Raw genomic sequence first — 23697 nt, 5'->3', positions numbered from 1 at the left:
CAGCACAGTTTGAGGGCAGATTCAGAGACCTCAGAGACCTGGCAGGCTATCTGACATAGATGAAAGATGAGCGATCAGTGCAGGCCCAATGAAAAGTATTAAAGAAACAAACAAATCCTATATCTTGATACCATTCAATAGTTCCTTTTAGCCTCTCTTGTCACTTTCTGTCTCTTGACTTTTTAAAATCTGACTCTTTGTAATTTGTAATTTATATTAAAATGTAAAATCTGTATGCCCTTTGACCCAGCAACTTCACTTCCAGAACTCTACCCTATTACAACATGCATATAAAAACAGAAACAAGGTATCAATGGGAGTGTAGCATTTAGAAGTCATTCGGTTGCAAGGAATAGAATATCCAATTCATATGGAAGCTTAGAAATGCGGAGGGTTTCAAGGACGTTTTGACACAGCAATGCAAAAATGTCAAGGATCCAACTTATTCCTGCCTCTTCCCCGTGCATTACTGTCATTACTCTCATTAGGGTCAGTTTATTCTAGGAATAAAACCTTGTGATCGAAATGGCCCTCGGGGCCCTACTCTCCCTTGTCTGTATCCAGGGAGAGAGATAAAGTTGCTCCCCACAGATCTAGACAGCTTCTTTCCCAGATGCCCCTGGCAGACATCATATTGTGTGTCTTTAACTGAATTTGGTCACTTGCACACCCTGAGCCAATAATCTAAGGGGATTATGCTAAATTACAATGAAGTGACATGGCATAGCGGCAGAGCAAGGGCTGGGCTTTTCATTCTGCAAGAAATTTGGCCTTCATGGTACATGTTTGGTTAACTGAGTACTTATCAGGATAGTCACCAAGAGAAGGACGAGTAGATCGAAAGGAGGCAGCCACAATCTCCACTAGAGTAGTCTAGACTGCTTACCGATATACTGTCTACGAAATCCTGAAAATCCAGAAACAACTCAAATATCCATTTAACAGAGGATTGTTTAAATAAACCTGGCCTGTCCCTCAGTGGAGACAATGTAACTAGTCTATTCATTTATTCAAGCACTTACTCAACGAATACTTACTGAAGACCTACAGTGTGCCGACCCTGTTTTATGCACTAAAGATACAGCAGAAGAAAACAGGCGAAACCCTACCTCCAGGGCATATATATTCTCCCTGGTAGACAGGAAACAAACAGAGACTATAGACTGTACTGCTGACCCACGCAAACACTGCAGGAAAAGCAAACTGCATAAAGGGGTGGGTGACTGGAAAGCACAGACCTGCTTCTAAAGTCCAGTGGACCTTTGAACAACGTGAGGGTCGGGGCACCAACACCCTGCAGAGTCAAAAACCCTTGGATAACCTGTGACTCCCCCAGAACTTAAGTACGAATAGCGCACTGTAGGCCAGAGGCCTTACTGGTCACGCAAACAGCTGATTCACACATACTTGGTACATGTGCTCCATTCTCTATTCTTACAACCAAGTAAAGGAGAAATAAAATGGTATTAAGAAAACCATAAGGAAGAGAAAATACATTTGCAGTTCTGTGCTGTAAGAAGTCCACAAATAATGCGCCCATGCAGTTTAAACTCATGTTGTTCTAGGATCAACCGTGGAATCAGAGAAACACATAAAAAGACCTATGAAAACAGGGGCTCCCAGGTGGCTCAGGTGGTTAACTGGGCGACATTACTTCGGCTTAGGTCACGCTCTCAGCGTCTTGGGATGGAGCCCCTCATGGGGTTTAGCAGGGAGTCTGTTTGAGGATTCTCTCTCCCACCATCTCCTTCTGCCCCTTTCCCTCTCATGTTCTCTCTCTCTCTCACTCTTATATAAATAAATCTTTTTTTAAAAAGACCTATGAAAACATACTACAATTAAAAATAAAAAGCCACTTTGTAGAGTCAGAAGAGATATCCGCACTAACATGTATTTACTACACATAAATACCTAATTCATAATTCAGAAGATCCAGGAAGCCATGGTATCTTTGGAGCAAGAATAAGGACATATATAAAGAGGTAACAATCTGAGATTACGAACAACTGCCTAGAGAAAAAAGTGTTTTTTTCTTGTTATGGCTAATCATAGGAACAGATGAGTTCACATACTTACCACTTGCTCCTGAAAACTCTGGATGACTCTCAGCTGTCCGCCTCGTGGTTATGACCTTTCATACCCTGTAAAATAAAGCGATATCTGCCCATAGAAGCTTAGCTCCTTGTGTCAATATTTTTTGATACATAGGATAGATAGCCCTTTGTTAAATATTTTTTCTCATATAGGGGGCATTCAAGAAGTTCTCATGAAAGACTAACTTATAAACAGGAGTGTAGTGCATTGAAGAATAATCAAAGTCAAGGACAAAAACTGAACAAGTAAGAAGATTGATTTTATTCAGACCATTGCAGTAAGAGCTCCCCAGATCCAAAGATCAGAGTGTCTCAGCAGGATGGTTTTGCCTTAACACTTCTATGAGGAGAAATAATCAAGTTACAGGTGGGAGATTTGCAGTTGAGAAAAACAATTGTGTTGCAGTCAGGGGACTTCTCAGGTGAACAAAAAGTGTTTTCTCTGTGTTTAGCCAGTTTCAGGGGAAAAAGGAATTCTAAGCTTTGCTAATCATTCATGAGACAAAGAACAGGGAGTTGGGGGGCACCTGGGTGGCTCAGTCGTTAAGTGGCTGCCTTCGGCTCAGGGCGTGATCCCAGAATCCTGGGATGGAGCCCCGCATCAGGTTCCTCCGCTGGGAGCCCATTTCTTCCTCCCCCACTCGCCCTGCTTGTGTTCCCTCTGTCGCTGTCTCTCTCTCTGTCAAATAACTAAATACAATCTTAAAAAAAAAAAAAAAAAAAGACCAGGGAGTTGGGAGGGTCTGTTCCGGCCACCTCAGCAAGGTGCAAGTACAAGGGGAAAGGTCTGTGTTGGGTCTTGTCACAGGTAAACAAGAGAGTCGTCCTGAGTTCTATGGGAGCCGTGAGAATGGTGGACAAAATCTCTAGTAACTTCTGTGTGGAAGGTAGTTCTTTGTGGCCATTTCCCTGAACACAAAATTCCGAGGATTTCTAACAGTCACTGTTTTCTGGGAGCACAGGGCTCAGATAAAGTTCAACATGTCAGAGATTCAGTTCTGAGTCCTGACTTTGCCAACAACTTCCATGAGGATCACAGCACCCTCATCAGGAAAATGGGGGACAGGGGATGATTTATGCAATTCATTTCATATCTGAATATTTGGTGAGTCTCTGAGAATCACAGAGGGACCCTTTAGAAGAAGGGAGATGGCAAGTGAGGGCAGAGAGAGGGGGGACACAGTCACAAAGGGAGGAGGGGACAATAAAGAAAGGCCATGTCACAGAGAGGGGAGGAGAAATGTCAGCAGATACATCAGGACTCCTGAGATACCTGGGATTAGAGAAGAGGCATCAGGGGCTTGAATTGGTCTGCTCCTTCCTTTTCCACCCTGCATGAGAGACAGCGCCAAGCTGGGCCTTGTATAATTGGGTTTTGAGCGGCACTAGTCTCAAGGCTGCTATAAGACCTTGCTTCTCTCTCTAAGCCCCAATTAACATTTCTGTCCAGCTGTCCTGGCCGAGGACACTTGGACTAAAGACTGGGACGCCTCACGGCTTGATTCAACTAGTGTGCTTCTGGCAAGATCGCTGCCTGCCATGAAGCTCTGTCTCATCTTTACTCTTCTGAGCACAGCTGGTGAGCAGCTGGCCTTGGCCTCCTGGAGAGGGATAGGGTGGTGCAGAGGAGGGTGGGGAGGGTCAGAAGGGGGTGCAGGCAGCCACAACTGAAGACACAGGAAGGGGTGGGCATTTCCTTCAATTAACTGTTGAAGGAAACAAAAGAACCCCTCCCCCTGCTGACTTATCCCATCAGGGTGCTCTCACAGTCCCTTTGAGGCCTGCGGGCATGCTGGGCTACATCACAGTAGTGCCGCCCTCTCTCCTGAGACTCTAGATTGATTCTCTAGACTGCCACTTTTCCCAGCCAGCCATGCTTCCCTCTGTCTGAGCAGGTGGGCCCAGAGGAGTGGGCAGGGAAGGCAGGTGGGCTGGGTGCACTAGAAGCCCTATGGCCCTGCCTCAAGCCTTTCCATCCTTCTGACTGCCAAAGTTAGGTGGTATGTAATTATGACTTCCATGTTTAGTTGGCAAAAGTTAATTAAAAATAATGTTTTGCAAAATAAACGATGGCTTGAAAGGAATAATTCATTCCCCCCCCCCCATCTTTGTAATATACCACATGGCCAAACAGGGTTTCTGATCCTCCCATGTGTTAGTTTCACAGAATTTTAATATATTTCCATCTCAAGCAAAGACATGTGTCAATGTCCCTAACGTGTATAGCTTTGGTGACATGTATGATACCCTCTGATTTTTAAAAAGATGTTTAAAATAATTTGTAGTCCCTGGTATTATCTTGAAAAACCTTAGCTTGGAAAAAACTACCCTAGCCAACTCTTGCCTCTCATCTTGTTTGACTCTCTTTCCACCTGTGACCCCATCAATTCTTTAGGAGTTGCTCTGGCCAGAGATTCTAAAGATGATGACCTGAATCTACCAGAAGATTTTACTATTCCTTACATGGTCTATCTGCAGTCCAGGTCAGAACCCTGTGTGGGGTCTCTAATTCACCCTGAGTGGGTACTGACGGCTGCCCACTGCCCCTTACCGTAAGTATCGCTTTGCTCCTGGGAGCAGGGAGGGATCTGTTTAAACTTAAGAAGCTCTGGTGGGGTATCCCAGCAAGTCATAATGACATCCTAGGGGAACTAGAAGACCAGGGAAGAGAGAGGATCTCCTTCCCAATAGGAAAAATAATACCCATTTGGGCGGATTAAGAGGAGATGGATAGGAAGGTGTCAGGAGACCCTCTCATGGAGAATAAATAATATTCATTCATTCAACATATTATTGGGCATTTACTATGTGCTAGGAACTGTTTAATGCACTGAGCAGAGATCAAGGGAACAAGATAGAAATAAATTTTCTCTCCTGAAGCTTACATTCCAGTATAGGACGTAAGCCAAAACAAATAAACACCCAAAAATAAAACACCAGAAGAGTGGCAAGCTGTAACATACAGGAATGAAACCAGAGATCTGCTTTAGTTAGGGTGGTCATGTCAGGCCTCTTTGAAGAGAGAAGACCAACAGGAAGACGAGGAGGCGGCTGAATGCACAAAGCCTGGGGAACATTCCAGGCAGAGGGGACAGGGTACATAGAGTCCCGGAAGTAGTGAAGGTATTTGGCCAACTCGAAGACCAGTGTGGCCTGCAGTGAGTAGGGGAATGGCCACAGGGTGAGGGGAAGAATCAGGCAGAAGCCACAGGATACAGGTAGCAGGAGAAGGACAAGGGGGCACCGCACAAAATCCTGCTCTCCCTCATAAAACTTCATCCCTGCTGTAACTGCATGAGAACGTGCTGTGTGACTGGGACCTATTCAGAGTTTCAGGAGTCTACAGGAAGGAGCAGACCAATTCAAGCTCATTTCAAACTCAGAGCTCTCAGCCACCTGGTCATTCAAGACCATTTATTCGAACACAGATGTACGTCCTGCTCGACACAGGATAAGACATACAGAGGAAAGATAATTCATCCCCCCCAAGAATGGGAATTGGAAAACTCGATGTTCTTTTCTTAGCCAGATCTAGTGCATGAATTGTTTTTGGCAGGAATTGGCACTTGTATCTGTGGCATGACTGGACTCCTGGTGATGGAGTGGGTGTGTTTGAATGTGTCCAGGAAATATAATGGAAAATCATAATGGGAATCCTGATAGACTAAGAGCCTTGGGGACCAATGACAAAGAAGGCAGGGCAGTGTAGATATAGTGACATGGGCTTGAGAGAGACTAGGAGGGACCTAAAAATATCCAGAAGTGAAGGGTATGATACACTCGCTCAAGGGCTGTTTGAGAGAATGTGGTGTAGACACATCTCTATTACCCGCCTATTCAGATTTTCCAATTCTTAGTAACAGTAATAAAACTAGACTGTGCAGATACATGCCAGATTTTATATATACACCAACTCTAGACCCTAATACAACCATAAACTAGTACTAGTACAATTTGACAAACCAGAGCAGGTCACTTCAGTTCTCAGGTATGAGAAAGTGAAAATGATTCGGAAAGGTCACTTCTGACATTTGTGGCCATTCTGACATTCTGTGACCTGCTCTTTCCCACCTCCCTGCCCTCTTTCTTCCAAAGTGTTAAAATCCGACTGGGAGTATATCAACCCAGCATCAGAAATAAGAAAGAGCAGATACGGAATTACTCATTGATTATCCCCGCCCCTGAGTTCAAGGCACAATCTCTGGAGAATGACCTGATGCTGATAAAACTGTCCAAGGCTGCTGTACTCGACTCCCACGTGGGGACCATCGCCATATCTATGGAGCCCTTAACATTTAATGATTCCTGCTTTATCCCAACCTGGACTTGGAATGAATACAAAAACCGTAAGTGTTTGACTCTTTGATTGTCCTGAGGAGGTTTTGGAGCTGGGGAAAAATGTGGAGGGATGTACTTGAAGGGAATGGCTGCCATGAGGTAATGTTCTTGACCCTACAGTGATTATTGCCAGGGCCTTATCCTACCAAGATTGGAAGCCAAGTGACATCATTCAGAGACTGATACAGGGCAGCCAATCTGACACCAATGAGTGGACCAGGCAGGAACCGTCCTATCTCTAGAACATTCAAGACCAAAGTCCAGGGAACTAAATTGAGATAATGGTGGAGGAACCAGGAGCCCTCACTCTAAAAACAGTATCAAGGCATCCTGTGGGAGGCTGGCTTACTGTCTCATTGACAGCTGCTGAAAGTCCCCCAAGCAATTCATCCAACAGCAGTGGGAAAAACAAAACAGAACATATGGTGAGGTGACAGAGGACACTTCCAGCCTCCTGCCACAGACAGCCCAACGTATGTTGGTGGTGATTCACTCAAGTGGACCCTGAGAGATGAGGGTAGCTGAGGGAGCTCTTCCACCCACAGAGTGCAACTCTTACACCTACCTACTGCTTCACCCAAAAGCTCCCCCTCAGAGGCAGATACCAGGGCCTGCACCGGGGGGGTGTTTATGACATACTGTTGGTGTCTCTCTGGCCTGACCCACCTCTGTGAAAAATGGCCACCGACCCTGTTGCATGCACACACGCCTCCAGCCTCTGAGCTCTATCGGCAGGGGCAGAGAGGGTCTGGTCTCTGCAGGAGCATGTTTTACCAAGGCCACGTTAGGAAGACATTGCTTTCTTACACATTTGTTGGCCATTGGTGGGTCTTTACTTCCTGTGGCGGCTAATAACCCATCATACTCTCTTTAGGGATTGTCAAAGGATGATGGGGCCATCACTCAATATCTGAAATGAAATGATAAAGCTAAATTGATTAATGATTATAGTAAGGAAGAGCAAAGCTGAGCAGACACCCATCTTACTGAGCAGAGCAGAGTACTGGGCCTAGATGGAGTTTGGGGGAAGCTTTTGGTACAGTGACTGGAGGACTTTCAGAAGCTTAAGGGGGTTGACATCTGTAGGGGCATGGTTGTTGTTCATTGCTTGGCTCTTTGAGGCATGTTTATTGCATGGGGTCTGATTGGCTGACTTTAAAAAGTGATATTGATTGTCTTGATGAAACTGTGTTCACTGAGGCAATTGTCATGACATTAATCAGGTTTAAAGCCCTGCAGAACAATGGCCACAGAACAATCCATCTGTCCTGTAAAAACAAATAAAAAGGGGAAGTTTTATATTCTCAGGATTTGGCAACTTCATTTTTAATCCACAAGCAACATTTCTGGGAATCTAAGTGAATATATTTTCTGAACAAATTGAAGCTTATGATTTTTATCCTTGACTTGCAAGTCTTATTCAAAGTAATTGCAAAAGTAATTTATTACATACTGTTTGAAAACAAAATAAAATCATACAAAGGTTTTACCACATAGGTTCTGCATGTCAGAATCATAGTGACAAACTAATTCTGTAAGCTCTTTGGTGCAAGGGTTTGAATATTTATTAGGAATTCATTATTTCAAATGCTTGGCTACTTTCTACACATTCCAATTCAACTCCCATAAAAACTTAAAAACTTAAAACTGAACCTAACTCCCCTCTCTCTTTTCCGAGTTGACACCTTCTGTTTTAGGCCATTAGGTTGGCTACACTATCAGAAAAAGCCTGCTCCGTAAGTAACACTAGGGTTAGTTTGAACAATCTCTAATCAGTTTTTTGTTTCCTTCCTCCTTGTCACTCCCCACCAGAGATTAGAATTATATAATCCCTTAGTTAGAATCCTTGCATCCTGAGGTTAGCGGTAGAGTAACCATTGCAATGAGGGAGCTGAGGATTCTGACTTCTTTGGAGGAGATCTACATGGATACTTACACATACACATACACACACTTATAAATAATCCATGTATAAACAATCTATCTCATTGAAAAAGCATCAAAAATAGTTTTCTCCCTTTATGATTAAATGTGAAGAAGTTGAAGTAGATACCAAGTATAAAGATTTCTTAGGGACGATGGCTTTGTGTCTGTTTTCATGGTCATTTATAATCTTCTGGTGGGTTTTCAAAGCTTTCTAAATTAGGCAGAGGAGATGGAGAATGACAGATCTGATGGCTGGTGTAAGGAGAACGTCACGCTCTGAGTCTGCTGCTCTGACGTAGATACTGAGCGAGAAACCCTAAGAAGGATGGAGTGTGTTTACAGAGTAGGGAGCCATCACAAGACTGTGTGACAAGCAGAGGAAACGTGGACTTCATTTGGTTTTTTTTTTCCCCACAGTTAGTGACCCTGACATCCTGACTTGGATAAGCCAGCCTTCTCAACCCTTCGATGAGTGCAGGAATATGGTAGGACAGAGAACGGCAGTACACATCATGTGTGTGGGACAACCTTTAAACATCATCTCTAAAGTCAAGGTATCTTTCCTTTCTTCAGATAGAAAGATAGCAAGGGGTCCCTGAAGAGGAGAGGTGATTGTGGAAAATCAAATGGTGCTCATCCAAAAGGCCTGGAGTCCCTTTCTTCTCCCCCCAGGTCTTTGGGTCGGTCATTAATTCCCCTTCCCTCATTTTACAGTTCTGGGTAGAACTGTTTGTCCTTTCTCTTCCTGCTTGCACTCAGGTTGGGCTCAAGCTTGAACTGAGAGAGGTGAGATCTAGGTGGATGTGAAGAAAGGGTTGTTACCTTTCAAGAAAAATGAGTCTAGCCCTCTAGATGCCTCTGAGACCGTAATATGCCATATCTTGGGATTTGTTATTTTTCCACGAGGACAAAGCAACATTGATCTCCTGTTCCCTCTCTCTGGCAGGAAGTCTCAGCTGCTCCAGCCATCTGTGATGGGAGGCTGCATGGAATCTTGTCGTGGGACAAAGGAAGCGTCACTCTGGGAAGTGAAGGGTTCTTCACAGAAGTTCATCCCTATGCAAAATGGATCATGAAAACTATTAGTACGCACTGAGGCGCTCCGTTCCTCTGCCCCCCAGGGCAACAGCTTCATGATTTCTATACTGAATTCACAACTGTCTTGATCTTTCTTGTTCTTGGACAGAATCCAAATAGAAAACATCCAGTAAAAAAAAAAATGACACTTTGAACTTATGCTGTGACCCCTGATCTCTTTATACGTTAACTGCAAGCGTGATGGACAACGTAACAAAGTGCCCGCCATGCGTTCATTCCTTTCAAAAAGTATTGAGCTATGAGCTGCTTAGCAGACACTGCATATGCTCGGGATCCATGAGAGAACATGACCTATGCTTGGCCATCGAGCAGCCGATCACAACACCTTATGACTCTTTTAAAATGGAGGTGAGAAATAAGCTTCAGGACAGCAGAGAAAAAAAAAAAACATTCCAGGTGTCACAGCCAGGGGACATTTCACCAGCGAGGCAGACAAATTAGGGGAGAATATTATAAATCTGAGGGAACAGTGAAGTAAGTCAGAAAAGACAAAAATGTGGCACGTTCTGGAAAATGTATCTAAATAAATAATCCTGGAGGGTAGAAAGTAAATTGTCTGTAGAGGAAGAGACCAGATATGATAAAGGATGATTATTTATAGGTGAGCAAGGGTTAGATTGTGAAGGCCTGACCTGTTGGGTGAAGGAATTTCGATTTTTATCCTGTTGGAATCAGAGGGGGTGTCATTAAAACCTCTGCAATAGAAAGTCATCGAACTCCTGAACTGGGAAATACTAAAGAACCAGAGCCTGCAGAGTTCACATGTATTGACTGTGAGTAGAAAGAGGAAGAGAAGTGTCTGGAATAACGCCCAGGTTTCTGACTTGGGCATCTGTGTAGATGGTGGGTCACAAACATAATATGCAGAGAGCCAAAGTTTTCTTGGGTTAAGGCTCAGAGCACAGTAATGAGTAGGAGCGATGGGTGTGTTATATTTGAGATCCTTGAAGGACACGAAGGTGGTCATGTCTAGCAGACAGCTGGAGGCGAAGATCTTGATCTTAGATAATGTCTGGGCAATAACAAGAGGGGAGTTGTGTATTTACGGTTGGTAGTTGCAGACTTCAGCAGAGCTCCGTGCTATAGTGGCAGGAGCTCTGAGCAAGGCTCAGGCCTTCTCTCACACTGGCATAGAATGCAGAGACGTAGAGCATCCTAGACCCATTGACCAAGACACCTGAAATTACGGAATTGAGAGGATTCCAAGTCACCTAAAAGTATGGGCCCAGAGTGAGAGGCCGTGGAGTCACAAATAGGGGAGAGGCAGTGGGATATGAGGTCATCTACTAAAAAGGGTAAAGGGCTCAGAGAGGGTCAGTGAGATGAGACAGAATAGTGACACAGAACGAAAAGACTCTACAAAGTGAAGAGGTTTGGCATTCCATCCCACGAGGGAGGTGGTGAATCCACGCATCTGTAGAGATTGCCGGGGAGGAGAGGAGGGTTGGCTCTGGGGCACTAATATACTCTGCTTTTCCTCCTCCACTAAAGGAAAAAAAAAAAGAAAAAGCTGGCTTATGACTAAGCCCATAGCTTATCCGGACACATAAACAAAGATAATCAAATTCTCAACTGTGGATACTAAGGCCATTTAATTCAAGATACTTCCTTTTCTTCTACTTCTTGGCCATCCAAAGCACAAGCCCTCTGTTTCCCTGTCTTCTCCAACAGTCGCACTCCTAGTTTCTCCCTGCTCCCTGTGTCTGATTCACTGCCCAATGCCTCTTGCCCCCTTTACTGAACCACATTTATATTATCCCAGAGTTTTTAATAAAATGCTCATCTGTTCATTTCTAAATTATGCCTTCAACTCGTACTGGCAATGCTGCATTTCCCAAGTCACTCTCTGTACAATTCTCCATAATGACCACCTCAAGCATTCTCCTGTCTCCTCCGGCATTCGGTGCTTCATCTGCAGTGAATGATGTCCAGCTGGGAGGTTGAAACCATCAGCGATAACTTCAGCTTCCCACCTCCCGCTCTGCAAACTTACTTAGTGCTTTTCTTCCTCATTCTTTTCCGTCCTTCCTGGAAGTGAGACCCTATTATCTCCAGCTCCTACCTCCACCTGTGACGTGGATCACTTCTCTTCTGACTTCTTCATGGACCACTCTATTGAGCATCTCTGCTGCTTTATATTTTTCCATTTCCCCTACCTATTGACTTCCTCCTATAACCATTTAAACAAGATAGAGCCTATTCCATCTAAAATATGGAGCCCAAGGATGTGCTCCCTTGATCTGCTCTTGTTATATGACACCGGTTGCCTCCTGGGTCTTTGTAGGCAGTGCCTACTTGACAACTCCTGAACGGTCTGCTCTGTAGGATTCTTCTTGTTCTGTCTTCACTCTCTTTCATACGTGCTCTTCTCTTTTGAGTCCTCATTCATCTTTCCAGAGACTTTTCCCCCATCTCTTCATTTGGCTAACTTCTTCTCATCCTTTGAGCTTTGAACATATCTTCCTCAAGGAGGTCTTCTTCTGACCCTCAGGCTAGTGTCCCTGCTTTGTGTGTTTCTACCTCCCTTTTCTTCCCCCATTGTGATGTTCATCATGGCAAGTCTTCTTACACCCATCTCCTCTGTTAGTCTTTATCATCTCATCTCCCTTACCACTAAATCATCACTATCTAGTAAAGTACTGGAACACGGTATGCATTTGCATTGGTTTTCTATTGTTGCATAAAAACCTTGCCTCAAATTGAACAGCTTAAAACAACACATATTATCTCACAGTTTCTATGAATCAGGAGTCCAAGCATGGCTTAGCTGAGTCCTCTGTTCAGGGTCTAACAAGGCTTTGAGGTAAGAATTTGCTTCTAAGCTTATTCAGGGTGTTGGCAGAATTCATTTCCTTCTGGTTGTACGATGCTGGATGCTCGGGTTTTGCAGGCTGTCCCCTGAAAGCTGCCCTCAGGTCCTTGAGGCTATCCTTAGTGCAGAGAGGTCATCCATACACAGCTCTTTGCCACTTATGTCTCTTCAGTATGGCTGCTTACCTCCCCACGCCAGTAGGAAGACTCTCCCTTGTGCATGCTAGCAAGGTGGATGTGTGTGTGTGTGTGTGTGTGTGTGTGTGTGTATACACAACGTTAATATTACGTACCAATGCAATTATCACAATGTCATCCCATAATTGTGCCATATTCTATTAGTTCAAAGGAAGACACAGGTCCCACACCCAAGGAAAGGAAGTTGGGGTTTATGCAGGGCATGAACACTGGGCTTAGGGTCTGTCCAAAATATTTGATAAAATTTCATAAAATAATAAATTTATTGGCTCCTTATCTCCCACACAATAAAGACACAAGTCATATATGCAAGGCTTATATAATAATGCTTCTCATTATATAATTCCTGTTTCTCTCTCCACCTGGTTCTTAACACTTCAGCTATAATACATGCTTGCTATTCTGCAAACACCCCACGTTGTTTCCTGTTTTCATGCATTGACAGAAGCCTTGTCCTTTTTTTGAATTATTTTTTTTCTTCTTTTTATGCCAGACAAGCTCCTTCCCCTTCTCTAAGACCCAGGTAAAGTATAGCTTTTTAAATACTCCTTCTTTACATACAATATAGACTGAAGAAGTATCTTTAACCTTGTGCTCAAGACACACAACTCAATTAAAAAAATTTTTTTTCCTGCATTAGGAAACAAAACAGAGGGGCATAGGGGAAAAAGGAGAGAGAGAGAGGCAAACCAAGAAGCAGACTTCTTTTTTTTTTTTTAAGATTTTATTTGTTTATTTGTCAGAGAGAGAGAGAGAGAGGCAGGCAGAGGGGAAGCAGACTCTCTGCTGAGCAAGGAGCCCGATGCAGGACTTAATCCCAGGACCCTGGGATCATGACCTGAGCTAAAGGCAGATGTTAACTGACTGAGCCACCCAGGCGTCCCAAGAAGCAGACTCTTAACTACAGAGAACAAATTGGTGGTTACAGAGGGGAGGGGGTGAGGTGTTGGGGACTAAGAAGGGCACTTGCTGTGAGGAGCACCAGGTGATGTATGGAAGTGTTGAGTCACTATATTGTAACCCTGAAACTAATACTACACTCTATGTTAACTAACTTAAACCTCAAAAACTTCTCCCACATGTTATTATGAAAAATTTAAAACATGCAACGAGGCTGAAAGAATTTGGCAGTGTATACCTATATCCCCATTACCTGGATTCGGCCACTGAGTAGTCTGGTTTTTTTTTTTTAATTAATTATCTTGCATTGATGCTGTATATTTGTTACAGCTGCTGAACCAACATTGACACGTTATTAGTAACTAAAGTCCATAGTTTATTACACGTTATTAGTAACTAAAGTCCATAGGGTTGCTCTTCATGTTATATAGTATTATGGGTTTGGACAATGGCATAATGTCACGTATCCACAATTAGGGTATCGTACAGAATCATTTCACTTCCTTAAAAATGCCCTGTGCTCTGCCTGTTCACCCCTCTCCCCTTCTCCCTAAATTCTGACAACCACTCATCTTTTTACTGTCTCTCTAGGTTGCTTCTTCAAAATGTCATAAATTGGAGCCATTCGATATATAATATTTTTAGACTGGCTTCTATCACTTAGTAATATGCATTTAAGTATTCTCTATGTCTTTCATCTTTTTTTTCTTTCACCTCTTCATAGCTCATTTTTTAAAATCACTGAATAATATATATTCCAGTGTGGATACACCACACTTTGTTTACCCATTTACCCATCTTGGTTGCTTCCGAGCTTTGGCAGTTATGACTAAAGCTGTTGTAATTATTCATGTGTAAGATTTTGTGGACATAAGTTTTCAACTCCTTCAGTTAGTACCCAGGGGAGCGGTTGCTGGCTTGTATGGGAAGATAATGTTTAGCTTTTAAGAAACCACCAAAAGGTCTTCCAAAGTGGCTGTACATTTTGTACTTGCCAGCAATAAATGAATATTCTTGTTGTTTACACCCTCACCGACATTTGGCGTTCTGGGCAGCAAACTTCAGCCATTCTACCAGGTGTGCAGGGGTATCTCATTGTTGCCTTAATTTGTAATTTGTAATTCTCTAATGTATGTTGAGAATTTCATATTCTATTTGCTATCTATACTTCTTCTTTGTTATTATGGAGTGAACTGTGTCCTCCCAAAATTCCTATGTTGAAGCTCTAAACCCCAGTGACTGTATTTGGAGGCAGGTGCTGCAAGGAAATAATCTGGGGGAAATGAGTTCATAAGGGTGGAGCGCTGTTCTGATAGGATTAGTGTCCTTATAAAAAGAGGCACGAGAGAGCCGTACATGTAACTGCAGAGGAAGTGCCACATGAGGACCCAGGGGCCTGCAAAGCCAGGAGGAGAGCTCTCACGGGAAACTGAATTTCCTGCCACCCTGATAGTCCTCCAGGACTGTGAGGAAATGAATGTCAGTTGTTTAAGCCCCACCATCTGTGGTGTTTTGTTATGGTGGCCCGAACAGACTGAGACATTTGGGAAGGTATCTGTTCAGATATTTGGCCCACTTTTAATTGGGTTGTTCATGTTCTTGTTGTTGAGTTTAAAGATTTCCTTATACATTTGGGATCCAAATCATTTACCAGACAATGTGTTTTGCTAATATTTCCACCTAGACAATGATATAGGTAGAGTTTTACCTCTGAATTTGTTTTGTGATTGCCTTTTTATGAGCCTATCATTCCCACTAGTCTACAAGCTCTCCGAAGGCGGAGCAGCACGTCACATTTAGGCCCCTCTACAGTGAGCACAGAGCCTAGCACGAGTCAGACACATAATATAAGTCACTGGCTGGCTGCTTGAATAAACGACTGGATGGACAGTGACATGAAAGGAAAAGCTGATATATCTCAAGGAGGGGTTCAGTGTCAGGCAGAGGGGTCAGGCCAGCACCAGAGGGCTGGGTTATGGTCACTGGAGACAAATGTCTGTGTCACACAACCAGGGGTTAGCATCACACAGATGGGAGGGGTCACAGTCTTGAAGGTAGTAGTTTAGAGAAGAGCCTGATTTCAGAGTTTGACAAAGGGTGGACCAGAGAGGAGGGGGCTGGGAAACACTCTGAGCTCCAACATCTCTCAGATTAGGTATGTTTTCCCCTGAAAAGGGAAAGCAAAATACTGAATTCTAGATCCATTCTCTACTATGTCAGGGACCAAATAACCTGATCTCTGTTCTTGTCCTTCTGATACCTGACACCATGCCCTGTTCTGACCAATGGACACCTGTTCAGGAACTGAATCCTGCCACTGAAAGAATTCAGATATTTTTATTTTCAACCTTAGACCCCCTTTTTGCTCTATCTTACTTAGTCTTTTTCCATCCCTCCTCTCCATCCTTTCCAGAGACTCTGAGCTGAACTTCATCCTTTGAAAAGGCTTTTGACATCAATATGAATTTTATCCTCTTCTGGGCTCTCTTGAACCTGCCTGGTGAGTATCTTCACATTTTTCTCTTTATTTGCCAAAGAGAAGTTCTGGGGGAATCGTGAAAGGTAGACAGATACAGACAGGAGACATGTTCCAGACTACAAGTGTAGACCTGACTCTCCCTCACCACTGCCTTTGTCCCCACCACCTTTCTACCTGTGACATGGCCTGCCTGCCTCACCTCAGCTTGATTGCTTGTATGCTCTTTGGGGAGGCACGGACATTGAAACCTTAATACCAGACCTGTTCCCAAGGAAGACTGTGACCCAGCTCTGGGCCCATCTAGAACAGGACTGTTGCTGGCAGGAGGGAATGAGGAGTAGAGGCAGGGGTTGAAAACAGAGTTTCAACTAATGGACACAGCAGAGCATTCTAGGGGTTTTGGTCCTGTCCTAACCGGTTCCAGTTACTCAAGCGAAAACCTTGGAGGCATTCATAAAATCTCTTTCTCTCACACCCCACATTCAATCTGTTTGGAAGATTTTGTTGGTTCTATCTTCTAAATATATCCCAAATCCAATCACATCTCACCACCTCCACTGCTCACAATGGCCAAGACACCATCTTCTTCCCGGATTATCACATGAATCCCCTAACAGGCCTCTCTGCTTTCTACTCCTACACTCAACACTTCTCCATAAGGAAATGACCATCACTGCCTTACACAAAACCCTGATGCGGCTCTACACTCCTTCAGAAGAAAGTCCCACATCCTTATGACACTCTACAAAGCCCTGCATCACTGCTTTCACTTCTATCCTTTCCTGCTCTTCTCCCCCTCACCTGCCACACCAGCCACTCTGGCCTCTATGATGCTCCTTCAACAACCCTTAGGACTCTCGTTCCAACTGTTTTCTCCATCTGGGTCCCTGTTCCCCAGATATCCAATGATCTAACCCCTCCCATCTTCATTTCACTGGTCATCTCTCACACTGTCCACAAGGCCTACCTATCCTGACTACTGTGTAATATTGCAGAATGCCTCAACACACACACACACACACACACACACACACACACATCCCTGGTACTGCCTTTTCCTCTTTCCCTGTTCTATTGTTCTTCCCACAGCATCAATCACCATCTAATACACTAGACCATCGACTTATGTTTTGTGTCTACTGTTACGGAATGTCTTCTCTCATCAGAATGTGTGAGGGCAAGGGTATTTCTCTGCTTCGTTCCCTATATAGCCCGAGACCCGATAACAGAGCCTGGCACATACCAGGTGCTCACACTTACTTGTTGAACGAATCCTTTATCTCCCCCTCCTCAGATTGTGTTAGCGGTCTGTCTGTTCTTTAAACGGCACTTGTATTGCTTTGCCCTGCATCAGTGTAGAGAGAAAGGGGTGAGACTGGTAAAAGCCTTCTTAAAAAGGTAAAAACAGTAAGTTCTCCATGAGTTGATTTAACAATGTTCACTGAATTGTAGAAGGTATTTAAGAAAACTTGTATTTTAATCTGAAAAATATTTATTCACAACAGAATGGAAAACACCTTTATCTTTTGAAATTGGTATGTTTCTATCATTTTCTTCATGTTTTTAGAAGAAAGTAAGCCAGTTTGCAACTTTAGCTTACAGAAAAAAAGGTATTAGAGAGAAGGGTAGGGGGAACTTAAGCCTATTAAGTAATTTTCCTTTGTTTTTCCTAGTGATCCCTGCAAAAATCTCAGAATTTCCTGTCTATGTTTCTCTTCCCAGTTGCTCTGGCTTTTGATCCAGATTACCGAAATAGCATGACTCCCCCATACCTGGTCTACTTGAAATCTGATTACTTGCCCTGCGTTGGAGCTCTGATCCACCCCCTTTGGGTGATCACAGCTGCGCACTGCAACTTACCGTGAGTAATAAGCCCCCGATGCCACTTTGTGCTTTGGGTTCTCAGGTTGGGCATAGACACAGATCCCTGCCTGGCACCATTGCCTCATGAAGTGGGGTTAGGGAAGCCTTCTGGGGATGTGTCCAGTGGTAGAGAAAAAGGTCTGTGGGAAGGGGCTAATAAAGGCCCATTAAGGATGGATAAATAATCTCTGCCAAGTCTTCTCTCAAACAACTACGTTCTTCCAGAAAGCTTCAGGTGATGTTAGGGGTTACAAATCCATCAAACGACAATGAAAAGGATATACAAGTAGTTGGCTATGAGAAGATGATCCCTCATCCGTACTTCTCAATCACTTCTATTGAGCATGACCTCATGTTAATCAAGCTGAGAGAAAGTGTTGAACTCAATGACTATGTGAAACTGGTCGACCTGCCTGAAGAACCCGTCCGTGAAGAAACCATGTGCATGGTCTCCACGTGGGCCTACAACCTATGTGATGACCGTGAGTGACCTCAAGATAATCCTCTTCTCTCAGAGTAGGACACACTCTGTCCCTTCTCTGCTCTAGGCTTCTGCAATTCTTCCCAGTGAGGCTTCTTTCTAACCTTTTAATTTACCCTTGTCATCTCTTTTCCTTTGCCCTGTACCTCTCTGAAGGAGTCCTTCAAGCTTTTCCCTCCACTGTATCCTGCTATCATCTTTGCTTCCAGACATGGTAGGAAGGGTGTCAGTGGGAAGAAGACATTTGTATTCTAGTCCTAATTTGCTGTGTGACAGTTGGCCACTTTGCCTTTGGAGTATCAATTTTCTGAACTCTGAAATGTGGCACAAACTATATCAGATGTTTTTCAAACTGTTCTGGGCAATAAAGAAACTTAAAACCTTGAAATATCGTGAAATAATATTAAAGTATTAAACATAAGATAATACATAATACTGTGCTAAGTCAGGCGGAACTTCTGAATGCAAGACTGTGATACAAAAAAATAATGAAAAGTTTAAGAAAAATATTTCTGAGGGGCACCTGGGTGGCTCAGTTGGTTAAGCGTCTGCCTTCGGCTCAAGTCATGATCCCACTCTGCTCAGTGGGGAGCCTGCTTCTCCCTCTGCCCCTCCACTGACTTGTGCTTGCTGTTTCTCTCTCTCTCCAATAAATAAGATCTTAAAAAAAAAAAAAACTGATGATGTACTGTATGGTGGCTAACTTAATAAGAAAAGAGAAAAATATTTCTGAAACGTTTTTGACTGTTAACATTCTGAACATTCACTCATTTCTTTACAAAATTAAAAAATGGCTATGATTTGTAACAGTGAGAGCTCTCCATATACTCTGAATCTCCTTACTTACATGTTCGACCTCCGCTTTCTTCTAACCACATGCTTCGGATTCCATGAAAAAACTGAGCAAATTAAGACAGCTTTCTCTCTTCTAAGTTTTGAGCCTGTCTTCCCACTATCCCATTCCAGTATTTTCCAAATTCAAAACCACTATCTGTAGCTATTAATCAAGAGAGTAATGAGTATAGGAGGAGGGGCTGATTCACTCTAAGGAAAATGGAACTATGGTCTCTATATACTATATAGTTCTATGATAGACCTTTAGGAAGAATTATTCGTACAATTTAACTCATGAGAAAGTTTGTTTTGCTATGTAATACACATCACATGTTATACACCATAGTAGGAAAAGGAGGTTCACGTTGACCAAGCCTGTCAGATTACACCCGTCCATCTACCCAGACTCTCCGTTGGTAGAAGTCAGGAGGTGGCTATACACTTATCCTAACAGGGCTGCCGCTGCCCCAAACTTTTTAAACTGCTCTTTGGTAAGTACCTTCAGATCTTGAGGGACATTTCCTTGAATATATCAAAAAAGTAGAAATTCTTTTTTCCCCAGCTTTGTTGAGGTATAATTGAAAAATGAAGATTGTATAGATTTAAGGGTTTATAGGGTCATGTTTTGACTACCCCCCCCCACACACAATGTGAAATGATGCCCCTAATCGAGCTACTTAGCCATCACCTCACATATTCACCTTATGTATGTGTGTGTGGTGTGAGTATTTAAGTACACGGTCTGGCATTATCAACTATGGCCACCACACTGTACATTCAGTCTCCAGCCCTGATTCATCTAAGAACTGAAAGTTTGTGCCCTTTGATCAACAACCCACCCCTGCATATCTTCCACCCACCAGCCGCTGACAACCACCATTGTATTCTCCGTTTCTGTGAGTTTGGCTTTTTTTAGATTCCACATAGAAATGAGATTGTACAGGATTTGCCTTTCTGTGTCTGGCTTATTTCACTTAGCATTATGTCCTCTACACAAGTAGAAACTTTTTGTCCTGTGAGAGTCAATTTGAGTTTGAAAATAAATGTCCCCCTGCTGAGCAGTATGTTTGATTCATCCGGGTGATGACCCTTATATCAAAAAGAGATACAATTTACCCCACTCCGCCTCCAAAAGTGAGTTTATTTTGATCTAGCTTACGAAGTAATTTTTTTTTTTTTAGCAGATACTGGGGTTTTCTGACAAATGAAAACTAGGCTCTCTAGATTCCTTCAAATTCTAAAAGTAAAATAGGTGTTGTTTAAGGATATAAACTTACAGCTAGTAGATAAACAACTCCTGGAGACCTAATTCATAACATACTGAATACAGAAACAATATCCTATTATAATCAAACTTGCTAAGAGACTAGATCTTAATTATTCCCACCATAAAAAAGAAATGATAATTATGTGACATGATAAAGGTGCTAAGTTTAGCTATGATGGCAATCACACTACAGTCTATAAATATATCAAAGAAACACATTGAACACCTTAAATTTACACATTGTTCCATGTCAAATATATTTCAATAAAAAAAATTTTAAAAGGAGACAGTGATGAATTTAAACTATGGGACAAATAATAAACATGAAAGCTCAAAAAATAAAATAAAATAATAAAGAATTCCATGTCAAAGGCTATTCTTTAAATTTTTTTTTTTAAGATCTATTTATTTGAGAAAGAGAAAGAGTGCACACTCACGAGGGTTTAGGGAGGGGCAGAGGGAGAGAGAATCTAAAGCAGACTCTACACTGGGCACAGAGCCCGACGTGGGGCTCGATCTCACAACCCTGAGATCACTACCTGAGCCGAAACCAAGAGTTGGATGCTTAACTGCCTATACCATCCAAGTGCAGTTAAGCATTTAGAATTCTAGAAAATTTTAAAGCAATTTGTTTCATTTCATTGCAGAGATGTCTCATATTTACATATAACTTCCAGGAACTTAACCTCTTTTGTAAAGAGATAGACACTTGTATCATGAGAAATGGTTAATCTGATCATTTCCTACTGTCCAAACAGCCACATCTGTGATTTCTCTCAGTGTGTGATCTTTTGTCCTTTCTTCCAGAGGAAGAAATGTGCTGAAAAAGAGGGCAAGGAAAAAAAGGAGGCTTGTTATCTACTAACTCTTAAGGAAGTTGTACACCTTTCTTTCCTCTAGACAAGGAGCCCGACTCACTGCAGAATGTGAACATCTCCATAATCTACAGGAGTGAGTGCCTCGAGGCCTATAAAACCTACAGGATCCAGGAAAGTATGCTGTGCCTGGGCATTGTGCCAGGAAGGAGGCTGCCCTGCAAGGTAATGTACTCTTAATGCCTTAGTTTTCCCATTTTATTTCTTGTGTCTTTTGCCATAATGATAAGATAACCCTATGTCCCTTTTGTTCCGGCAGGAAGTCACGGCTGCCCCAGCAGTCTGCAATGGGGTACTTCAAGGAATATTGACTTTTTCAGATGGCTGTGTTTTGAGAGCTGATGTTGGCATCTATACCAGAATCTTTAAATACTTGTCCTGGATTAGACATACAATGGAAAGCTACTGAGCTGCCATGGCAGGAAGTCTAGATCACGTGACACAATCCGTCCCTATGTCCAGACTCACAATCAAGCCTAAATAGATGCCCTCGGTTGCACTGGACATGCCTGTCTCACTTCTGCCCGACAGAGTGGGTGATTTGTACATCCCCGTCTTGCGACTATATATGACAACCCTTCTTCTTCCCCTTTGGACAAATATGACACACTCCATACCCCTTAGGCAGTATGAAGTTTATGAAGTTAGAACACAATCCCTAACAAAGGGATCACTGACCTATTGAAAAAAAGGCCACTCAGCCATTTGGGGTGACAAAACCCCTAAACTTGCATTGAGTTAATGTGTGCTTTTGGCAAGTTACACATGCCAGAAGGGAAAAGGAAGCCCGACAAAGAGTGAGCTAACTAGAAGTATAGGTGAGGGAGAAGGTTCGGGAGGTAACCTGTAGGAGGTATTGCCCTTAGCTTCTCCTTGTCCCTATGACTCTCAAGACCAGCCATAGATTCCGGTCATTCATTTTGTAGGGTTCTGGGTAGAGACTTGAGCCATGAGAGGTTACTACAAAAGTGCACTGGGGCATAGGACAGAGCAGATGAAACAGGGAGTCTGGGCCAGATTTTGTCAACACATGCTTGCCCCTTCTACTATGCCAGCTGCCACAGGGACTCCATTCTCTCCACCTGTTACTCTTGCATTTTTCTTCCTCTCTTTTCACCTTACCCCTGCAGTAGCTTCAGTTACCACCTGAGAGTTTTAATTGATAGTTACTGAGGATCAAAGGCACAGAAGCCAAACTGAATTTTAGAGCGTTTTGCCTGTGGCCACTACAGGGGGACTGTTGAAAATTGACAGTCCAGCTAGGGGACAAGGCGACTCCTCTCAGGAAACAGAGTTCCAGCAGTAAATCTTGTCCTCTCCAGGATTCGAAACCCTCTCAGTAAAGCCTAGCTTGCAGTGTTGAAAAGCAACCCTTTGTGCATGGATTATAAAGGCAACTGTGAGCTTCACCTTCATGCATGTTATTAACTGACATTTTAACTACGGGAGAAACAGATGGTTTCTGCAAGAGGGTGCTCTGGAGATGTTTCCCACCTTAAAATGGTGCTACGATTTCCATAGTTCATCCTGGTATCTTAAAAGACTAGTTGATTCTAGGTGATGAAGCCTATGTCAAGTTCATTGAATTCCATGGGCATCAGCCTACTGTCTCACCCCTATCATTGTACAGTGACTCCCCTGGTTGGAGAATACATTCCTCTGTTGTGGGTACATAAGGCATTCAGTTAATTCAAGGATGGTGGTGCTGGGAAGGTGGCAAGGGATAGACAGTCCAAATGTAGACTATATTATTTTCAGTGAGGACAACAGCCATTTCCTCTATGTTGAAAGGGGCTGCTGGGGTACCTGGGGTACAGTTCTACATCAGGACTATATCAGGGCTGAGATTGGTCACTGACACTGGCACTGGGGCATAGGACAGATTTGCAGCAGTGGTAGTAGCCAGGTGAGACTTTTAGACAGTCCCTACCTATGCTCCATTTGATACCATTGGTTGTTTATGGAGTCACTAAAAACACTCGAGAGAGTGAAGCAGGACTTCAGAACAGACCTGCTTATCTATCCCATTATTAAAGTCTGCTGAATTGAAAGCATTCTGGTGAGAATTCTCATGGGATACAATATTCTGCTGCTCTAAGCTCACCCTGAAAAATCCTACTAAATGATTTTTCCCCAAACAGCTAATTCCTCCTTCTGAGTGTCTGTCCTGGCAGGCCATAAGCCACGCCCAAGAAATTCACATAAACCTCAACTTCAAGGAAGAAAACTACGAGATGTGTTAATTGAGAAGAATCTCATTCTTCTCTTTCCTTCAGGGCATCCGTCTGAGGGGTTTTATTATCACAGTAGTAGACATGCAATCAACCGGTGAAGTCTTTCCACCCTCACTGAATGGTTTATCATGAAACCTCTTTGAGGTCACAGTGTGGCTTCAGGAAAGATCTCCAGGAGCAATTGCTTGTGCAACTTATTTGGACTTTCAGGGCCTAATTACCTCTGTTCTATTTACACTGCAAGTTGAGGATGGAATGTTGCTAAGCTATCCAAGTCAATGACAGAGTCAGGTAGCGGCA

The 23697-nt window shown here is 43.1% G+C and overlaps 1 protein-coding gene across 1 annotated transcript; it reads left to right on the top strand.

Annotated features, from left to right (window-relative positions):
• Positions 1-15824: 15824 nt before the first annotated feature.
• Positions 15825-21572, top strand: PRSS58 (serine protease 58). Its single transcript, XM_048213141.1, has 5 exons — positions 15825-15864; positions 17566-17704; positions 17932-18188; positions 21189-21328; positions 21423-21572. The coding sequence occupies exons 1-5, from the start codon at positions 15825-15827 to the stop codon at positions 21570-21572; spliced, it is 726 nt and encodes a 241-aa protein (XP_048069098.1).
• The last annotated feature ends 2125 nt before the right edge of the window (positions 21573-23697 follow it).

This window comes from Ursus arctos, unplaced genomic scaffold, assembly GCF_023065955.2.
Source record: "Ursus arctos isolate Adak ecotype North America unplaced genomic scaffold, UrsArc2.0 scaffold_3, whole genome shotgun sequence".
Classification (NCBI taxonomy): domain Eukaryota; kingdom Metazoa; phylum Chordata; class Mammalia; order Carnivora; family Ursidae; genus Ursus; species Ursus arctos.
This window is presented reverse-complemented; position numbering and strand designations above follow the sequence as displayed.